Source organism: Odontesthes bonariensis, chromosome 10, assembly GCF_027942865.1.
Source record: "Odontesthes bonariensis isolate fOdoBon6 chromosome 10, fOdoBon6.hap1, whole genome shotgun sequence".
NCBI lineage: Eukaryota > Metazoa > Chordata > Actinopteri > Atheriniformes > Atherinopsidae > Odontesthes > Odontesthes bonariensis.
The window spans coordinates 39,225,769-39,235,644 of NC_134515.1; the positions used below are offsets into that span (position 1 = coordinate 39,225,769).

Consider the following 9,876-nt stretch of genomic DNA (forward strand, 5'->3'; position numbering starts at 1 on the left):
CCCAGCTACAGACACCCAGCTGTCAGACACCCAGCTACAGACACCCAGCTGTCAGACACCCAGCTACAGACACCCAGCTACAGACGCCAGCTGTCAGACACCCAGCTACAGACACCCAGCTACAGACACCCAGCTGTCAGACACCCAGCTACAGACGCCCAGCTGTCAGACACCCAGCTACAGACGCCCAGCTACAGACACCCAACTACAGTCACCCAGCTACAGACACCCAGCTACAGACACCCAGCTACAGACGCCCAGCTACAGACCCCCAACTGTCAGACACCCAGCTGTCAGACACCCAACTACAGACACCCAGCTACAGACACCCAGCTGTCAGACACCCAGCTACAGACACCCAACTACAGACACCCAGCTACAGACACCCAGCTGTCAGACACCCAGCTGTCAGACACCCAGCTACAGACACCCAACTACAGACACCCAGCTGTCAGACACCCAGCTGTCAGACACCCAGCTACAGACACCCAGCTACAGACACCCAGCTACAGACACCCAGCTACAGTCACCCAGCTACAGACACCCAGCTACAGACACCCAGCTACAGTCACCCAGCTACAGACACCCAGCTACAGTCACCCAGCTACAGACACCCAGCTACAGACACCCAGCTACAGACACCCAGCTACATACACCCAGCTACAGTCACCCAGCTACAGTCACCCAGCTACAGACACCCAGCTACAGACACCCAGCTACAGTCACCCAGCTACAGACACCCAGGTACAGTCACCCAGGTACAGTCACCCAGCTACAGTCACCCAGCTACAGTCACCCAGCTACAGACACCCAGCTACAGACACCCAGGTACAGTCACCCAGCTACAGTCACCCAGCTACAGACACCCAGCTACAGTCACCCAGCTACAGTCACCCAGCTACAGTCACCCAGCTACAGACACCCAGGTACAGACACCCAGCTACAGACACCCAGCTACAGTCACCCAGCTACAGACACCCAGGTACAGACACCCAGCTACAGTCACCCAGCTACAGACACCCAGCTACAGTCACCCAGCTACAGTCACCCAGCTACAGTCACCCAGCTACAGACACCCAGGTACAGACACCCAGCTACAGACACCCAGCTACAGACGCCCAGCTGTCAGACGACCAACTACAGACACCCAACTACAGACACCCAGCTACAGACACCCAGCTGTCAGACACCCAGCTACAGACACCCAGCTGTCAGACACCCAGCTACAGACACCCAGCTACAGACGCCAGCTGTCAGACACCCAGCTACAGACACCCAGCTACAGACACCCAGCTGTCAGACACCCAGCTACAGACGCCCAGCTGTCAGACACCCAGCTACAGACGCCCAGCTACAGACACCCAACTACAGTCACCCAGCTACAGACACCCAGCTACAGACACCCAGCTACAGACGCCCAGCTACAGACCCCCAACTGTCAGACACCCAGCTGTCAGACACCCAACTACAGACACCCAGCTACAGACACCCAGCTGTCAGACACCCAGCTACAGACACCCAACTACAGTCACCCAGCTACAGACGCCCAGCTGTCAGACACCCAGCTACAGACACCCAGCTACGGACGCCCAGCTACAGACACCCAGCTACAGACACCCAGCTACAGACACCCAGCTGTCAGACACCCAGCTACAGACACCCAGCTGTCAGACACCCAGCTACAGACACCCAGCTGTCAGACGCCCAGCTACAGACACCCAGCTACAGACGCCCAGCTGTCAGACACCCAGCTACAGTCACCCAGCTACAGACGCCCAGCTGTCAGACACCCAGCTACAGTCACCCAGCTACAGACACCCAACTGTCAGACACCCAGCTACAGACACCCAGCTACAGACACCCAGCTGTCAGACACCCAGCTACAGACACCCAGCTGTCAGACACCCAACTACAGTCACCCAGCTACAGACACCCAGCTACAGTCGCCCAGCTGTCAGACACCCAGCTACAGTCACCCAGCTACAGACACCCAACTGTCAGACACCCAGCTACAGACACCCAGCTACAGACACCCAGCTGTCAGACACCCAGCTACAGACACCCAGCTGTCAGACACCCAACTACAGTCACCCAGCTACAGACACCCAGCTACAGTCACCCAGCTACAGACACCCAGCTACAGTCACCCAGCTACAGACACCCAGCTGTCAGACACCCAGCTGTCAGACACCCAGCTACAGTCACCCAGCTGTCAGTCACCCAACTGTCAGACACCCAGCTGTCAGACACCCAGCTGTCAGACACCCAGCTGTCAGACACCCAACTACAGACACCCAGCTGTCAGACACCCAGCTACAGTCACCCAGCTACAGACACCCAGGTACAGACACCCAGCTACAGACACCCAGCTACAGACGCCCAGCTACAGTCACCCAGCTACAGAAACCCAGGTACAGACACCCAGCTACAGACACCCAGCTACAGACGCCCAGCTACAGTCGCCCAGCTACAGACACCCAGGTACAGACACCCAGCTACAGACACCCAGCTACAGACGCCCAGCTGTCAGACGACCAACTACAGACACCCAACTACAGACACCCAGCTGTCAGACACCCAGCTACAGACACCCAGCTGTCAGACACCCAGCTACAGACACCCAGCTACAGACGCCAGCTGTCAGACACCCAGCTACAGACACCCAGCTACAGACACCCAGCTGTCAGACACCCAGCTACAGACACCCAGCTGTCAGATACCCAGCTACAGACACCCAGCTGTCAGACACCCAGCTACAGACGCCCAGCTACAGACACCCAACTACAGTCACCCAGCTACAGACACCCAGCTACAGACACCCAGCTACAGACGCCCAGCTACAGACCCCCAACTGTCAGACACCCAGCTGTCAGACACCCAACTACAGACACCCAGCTACAGACACCCAGCTGTCAGACACCCAGCTACAGACACCCAACTACAGACACCCAGCTACAGTCACCCAGCTACAGACACCCAGCTACAGTCACCCAGCTACAGACACCCAGCTGTCAGACACCCAGCTGTCAGACACCCAGCTACAAACACCCAGCTGTCAGACACCCAGCTACAGTCACCCAGCTACAGTCACCCAGCTGTCAGACACCCAACTGTCAGACACCCAGCTACAGACACCCAGCTACAGACACCCAGCTGTCAGACACCCAGCTGTCAGACACCCAGCTGTCAGACACCCAACTACAGTCACCCAGCTACAGACACCCAACTACAGTCACCCAGCTACAGACAACCAGCTGTCAGACACCCAGCTGTCAGACACCCAGCTACAGACACCCAGCTACAGACTCCCAGCTACAGTCACCCAGCTACAGACACCCAGCTGTCAGACACCCAGCTACAGACACCCAGCTGTCAGACACCCAGCTACAGACGCCCAGCTGTCAGACGACCAACTACAGACACCCAACTACAGACACCCAGCTACAGACACCCAGCTGTCAGACACCCAGCTACAGACACCCAGCTACAGACACCCAGCTACAGACGCCAGCTGTCAGACACCCAGCTACAGACACCCAGCTACAGACGCCAGCTGTCAGACACCCAGCTGTCAGACACCCAGCTACAGACACCCAGCTACAGACACCCAGCTGTCAGACACCCAACTACAGACACCCAGCTACAGTCACCCAGCTGTCAGACACCCAACTACAGTCACCCAGCTACAGACAACCAGCTGTCAGACACCCAGCTGTCAGACACCCAGCTACAGACACCCAGCTACAGACTCCCAGCTACAGTCACCCAGCTACAGACACCCAGCTACAGACACCCAGCTGTCAGACACCCAGCTGTCAGACACCCAGCTACAGACGCCCAGCTACAGACACCCAACTACAGTCACCCAGCTACAGACACCCAGCTACAGACACCCAGATACAGATGCCCAGCTACAGACCCCCAACTGTCAGACACCCAACTACAGACACCCAGCTACAGACACCCAGCTACAGACACCCAGCTGTCAGACACCCAGCTACAGACACCCAGCTACAGACACCCAGCTGTCAGATGCCCAGCTACAGACACCCAACTACAGACACCCAGCTACAGACACCCAACTACAGACACCCAGCTGTCAGACACCCAGCTGTCAGACACCCAGCTACAGACACCCAGCTACAGACACCCAGCTGTCAGACACCCAGCTACAGACACCCAGCTGTCAGACACCCAGCTACAGACACCCAGCTACAGACGCCAGCTGTCAGACACCCAGCTACAGACGCCAGCTGTCAGACACCCAGCTGTCAGACACCCAGCTACAGACACCCAGCTACAGACACCCAGCTGTCAGACACCCAACTACAGACACCCAGCTACAGTCACCCAGCTGTCAGACACCCAACTACAGTCACCCAGCTACAGACAACCAGCTGTCAGACACCCAGCTGTCAGACACCCAGCTACAGACACCCAGCTACAGACTCCCAGCTACAGTCACCCAGCTACAGTCACCCAGCTACAGACACCCAGCTACAGACACCCAGCTGTCAGACACCCAGCTACAGACGCCCAGCTACAGACGCCCAGCTACAGACACCCAGCTACAGACACCCAGCTACAGACACCCAGCTACAGACACCCAGATATAGATGCCCAGCTGTCAGATGCCCAGCTACAGACACCCAACTACAGACACCCAGCTACAGACACCCAACTACAGACACCCAGCTGTCAGACACCCAGCTGTCAGACACCCAGCTACAGACACCCAGCTGTCAGACACCCAGCTACAGACACCCAGCTGTCAGACACCCAGCTGTCAGACACCCAGCTGTCAGACACCCAACTACAGACACCCAGCTGTCAGACACCCAGCTACAGACACCCAGCTGTCAGACACCCAGCTGTCAGACACCCAGCTGTCAGACACCCAGCTACAGACACCCAGCTACAGACACCCAGCTGTCAGACACCCAGCTACAGACACCCAGCTGTCAGACACCCAGCTACAGACACCCAGCTGTCAGACACCCAGCTGTCAGACACCCAGCTACAGACACCCAGCTGTCAGACACCCAACTACAGTCACCCAGCTACAGACACCCAGCTGTCAGTCACCCAGCTACAGACACCCAGCTGTCAGTCACCCAGCTACAGACACCCAGCTGTCAGACACCCAGCTACAGACACCCAGCTACAGACACCCAGCTGTCAGACACCCAGCTACAGACACCCAACTACAGTCACCCAGCTACAGACTCCCAACTGTCAGACACCCAGCTACAGACACCCAGCTACAGACACCCAGCTGTCAGACACCCAGCTGTCAGACACCCAGCTACAGACACCCAGCTACAGACACCCAGCTACAGTCACCCAGCTGTCAGTCACCCAGCTGTCAGTCACCCAGCTGTCAGACGCCCAGCTTCAGACGCCCAGCTACAGACACCCAGCTGTCAGACACCCAGCTACAGACACCCAGCTGTCAGACACCCAGCTACAGTCACCCAGCTTTCAGACACCCAGCTACAGACACCCAGCTGTCAGACACCCAGCTACAGACACCCAGCTACAGACGCCATCTGTCAGACACCCAGCTGTCAGACACCCAGCTACAGACACCCAACTACAGTCACCCAGCTGTCAGACACCCAGCTGTCAGACACCCAGGTACAGACACCCAGGTACAGACACCCAGCTACAGACACCCAGCTACAGACACCCAACTACAGTCACCCAGCTGTCAGACACCCAGCTGTCAGACACCCAGGTACAGACACCCAGGTACAGACACCCAGCTGTCAGACACCCAGCTGTCAGACACCCAGCTACAGACACCCAACTACAGTCACCCAGCTGTCAGACACCCAGCTGTCAGTCACCCAGCTGTCAGACACCCAGGTACAGACACCCAGCTGTCAGACACCCAGGTACAGACACCCAGCTGTCAGACACCCAGCTACAGACACCCAACTACAGTCACCCAGCTACAGACACCCAGCTACAGACACCCAGCTACAGACACCCAGCTACAGACACCCAGCTACAGACACCCAGCTGTCAGACACCCAGCTGTCAGACACCCAGCTACAGACGCCCAACTGTCAGACACCCAGCTACAGACACCCAGCTACAGACACCCAGCTACAGACACCCAGCTACAGACACCCAGCTGTCAGACACCCAGCTGTCAGACACCCAGCTACAGACACCCAGCTGTCAGACACCCAGCTACAGACGCCCAACTGTCAGACACCCAGCTGTCAGACACCCAGCTGTCAGACACCCAGCTACAGACACCCAGCTACAGACACCCAGCTGTCAGACACCCAGCTGTCAGACACCCAGCTACAGACACCCAGCTACAGACACCCAGCTACAGACACCCAGCTACAGACACCCAGCTGTCAGACACCCAGCTACAGACACCCAGCTGTCAGACACCCAGCTACAGACGCCCAACTGTCAGACACCCAGCTGTCAGACACCCAGCTAAAGACACCCAGCTACAGTCACCCAGCTACAGACACCCAGCTGTCAGACACCCAGCTGTCAGACACCCAGCTACAGACACCCAGCTACAGACACCCAACTACAGTCACCCAGCTGTCAGACACCCAGCTACAGACACCCAGCTGTCAGACACCCAGCTGTCAGTCACCCAGCTGTCAGACACCCAGCTGTCAGACACCCAGCTGTCAGACACCCAGCTACAGACACCCAGCTACAGACACCCAGCTACAGACACCCAGCTACAGACACCCAGCTGTCAGTCACCCAGCTGTCAGACACCCAGCTGTCAGACACCCAGCTGTCAGACACCCAGCTACAGACACCCAGCTGTCAGACACCCAGCTGTCAGACACCCAGCTACAGTCACCCAGCTGTCAGTCACCCAGCTGTCAGACACCCAGCTACAGTCACCCAGCTGTCAGACACCCAGCTACAGACACCCAGCTACAGACACCCAGCTACAGACACCCAGCTACAGACACCCAGCTACAGACACCCAGCTGTCAGACACCCAGCTGTCAGACACCCAGGTACAGACACCCAGGTACAGACACCCAGCTGTCAGACACCCAGCTGTCAGTCACCCAGCTGTCAGACACCCAGGTACAGACACCCAGCTGTCAGACACCCAGCTGTCAGACACCCAGCTGTCAGACACCCAGCTGTCCTCAGTCATGATGGTAGCATCTCGGCCCCTCCTGCTGAGTGTGTGCTGCCAGACCTCATCAGCTGACTTCTAAGCAGATCCTACTGGTCACCTCCACGTCTTCAGAAAAACAGTGCCCTCCATCTTGTGACGTGATGTGTGTGCTCCTGGACAGGTGCTGGTCAGCTTGGAGGAGGGTCTGGGTGTGTCTTTGGTCAACAAGGTTCCTGAGGAGCTTGTTTTCACTACACTGTCTGGTGTTGATGTTCACTTCACTCGCACTGCAGCCAACGAGGTGCTGGAGCTGAGCATTCAGAACATCCAGGTGAGCGCACTCACGTTCATTCTTCTGACATATCTCCACAGAATGAGTTCCAGAGGCTTCACATGAACACACAGCAGAGTGCAGAGATGCACTGTTGTCTGGCATGTGCCAGACAAACTGATTTTCATTTAGGCTCCCATGTTAACAAGGGCTCATGTGTCTGCAGCTGCTCATGCTGCTCATAGGGGAGGCCAGCACTGGGGAAGCAGATCTCAGCAACAACTTTTTAGCTAACACCTCAGATCAATAACAATAAGCTTTCATTATGCTGTATTTTCAGTGTGCAGACCACATTTGCCAGCTTACTGCAGCCTGTGCCACCAGGAGTACGCACCTGGTGGCACCTGATGGCACCTGGTGGCACCTGGTGGCACCTGGTGGCACCTGGTGGCACCTGATGGCACCTGGTGGCACCTGGTGGCACCTGGTGGCACCTGATGGCACCTGGTGGCACCTGGTGGCACCTGGTGGCACCTGGTGGCACCTGGTGGCACCTGATGGCACCTGATGGCACCTGATGGCACCTGATGGCACCTGGTGGCACCTGATGGCACCTGGTGGCACCTGGTGGCACCTGATGGCACCTGATGGCACCTGGTGGCACCTGGTGGCACCTGGTGGCACCTGATGGCACCTGGTGGCACCTGGTGGCACCTGGTGGCACCTGATGGCACCTGGTGGCACCTGGTGGCACCTGGTGGCACCTGGTGGCACCTGATGGCACCTGGTGGCACCTGGTGGCACCTGGTGGCACCTGGTGGCACCTGATGGCACCTGGTGGCACCTGGTTGAACTCTGCTGATAACAGCCAGTCTGTACTGGGCTGTAAACTGTGGCTGTGTGCTGATTCCCAGGTGGACAACCAGCTGCTGGGCACCACCCTGCCGGTGATGCTGTGCGTGACTCCCAGCTCCGGGGACAGCAGTGTGAACGACAGCGGAGCGGCCCTGCAGGTCAACTCGGTCAAAGTTCCCAGCAACCTGATGCTCACAGACCTCTTTAAGGTGAGCGTCCGTGCACACAGCACACAGTGTGAGTGGAGTGTCTCAGAGGACTGATGATGGAGGCCTGATGTGTTCACAGCACCTGATGGTGACGGCCCGGCGCTTCACGGTCATCATCGAGGAGAAACTGCTGCTCAAACTGCTCAGCTTCTTTGGCTATGGAGAAGCAGAGGCTGGTGGGTCTGACCTCCTCTTAATCTGTGTGTGCTGCTATGAATAAGCCGGTGGTGTGTGTGAAGTAAGCCCAGAGGTAAGAGAATAAATCCTGGTTGTCCTGAACACAGAGCTGGAGAAGCTGGATGAAAGCCTGCACGAGAGGCCCAGTGAGGAAACGGGAGCTCCCAAACGTTACTACTTTGAGAACCTGAAGATCAGCCTCCCTCAGGTCAAACTCAGCGTCCTCACCTCCCACAAGCTGCCACCAGACCTCAAGGTACCTCATGCAATGCGTCTTCCCTCAGATGATACAGCGACACCAGCTTTGATGGAGAGCACAGTGTTAGCTGGACGTACAGAAAGGAGCTGAGCTGAGCAGGTGCAGCCTGTTCCCTTATCTGTACCTCATATGGATGCTTCTCTCTTCCGACAGGCTCTGAAAGGCACTCTTGGTTTCCCTCTGGTTCGCTTTGAAGATGCTGTCATCAACATGTACCCGTTCACCAGAGTGCACCCATACGAGACCCAGGAGATCATCATCAACGACATCCTGAAGCACTTCAGAGAGGTCAGGGTTAGGGTTAGGGTTAGGGTCAGGGTCAGGGTTAGCACACAGCTCCTGTGTGGAAGTTCTGCTGCTGTCACAGGATTCACTTTGCACTTTTACATCAGGAATGAGTCTGAAGCAGTGGTAAAAGACTACAGCTGGTGTGTCCTGAGGACGGTGCAGACAGGAGCAGCTGTAGGATGTGGAGAAGCAGATTTCCTTGTTAAGTTTTAGCTTTCATTTCCATCATGTGTCTGGTGTTGCTGGTTTCTGTCTGCAGGAGCTCATGAGCCAGGCAGCTCAGATCCTGGGCTCTGTGGACTTCCTGGGTAACCCCATGGGCCTCCTCAATGATGTCACTGAGGGCGTGTCTGAGCTCATCAAGTATGGCAATGTGGGTGGTCTCATCCGCAATGTAACCCATGGTGTGTCCAACTCTGCAGCCAAGGTATGATCATAGCCCTGTGTATTCTGGGTAATGTGCCCCCTCTGTATTCTGGGTAATTCAATTCAATTCAATTCAATTCATTTTTATTTATATAGCGCCAAATACAACAAATGTCATCTCAAGGCACTTAGATAGTAAGTCCAATTCAAGCCAATTGGAATTCAATTAATTAATAATAATCATAATTCATAAAATAATCCAATTCGTTCATATAGAGCCAATTCAAAAACAATTTCCTAGCTAAGAAAACCAACAGATTGCACTGAAAAC

At 56.4% G+C, this 9,876-nt stretch overlaps 1 protein-coding gene across 8 annotated transcripts in view; it reads left to right on the forward strand.

Moving 5' to 3' along the window:
• Positions 1-9,876, forward strand: part of vps13d (vacuolar protein sorting 13 homolog D) — a 107,854-nt gene that overhangs the window by 90,918 nt on the left and 7,060 nt on the right. For all 8 annotated transcript variants that reach the window (XM_075475433.1, XM_075475434.1, XM_075475438.1 and 5 more), the window contains 6 exons: positions 7,302-7,451; positions 8,306-8,455; positions 8,535-8,631; positions 8,740-8,888; positions 9,045-9,179; positions 9,439-9,606. In XM_075475433.1, the coding sequence (XP_075331548.1) occupies positions 7,302-7,451; positions 8,306-8,455; positions 8,535-8,631; positions 8,740-8,888; positions 9,045-9,179; positions 9,439-9,606 (849 nt within the window). The remainder of the gene's footprint in view (positions 1-7,301; positions 7,452-8,305; positions 8,456-8,534; positions 8,632-8,739; positions 8,889-9,044; positions 9,180-9,438; positions 9,607-9,876) is intronic.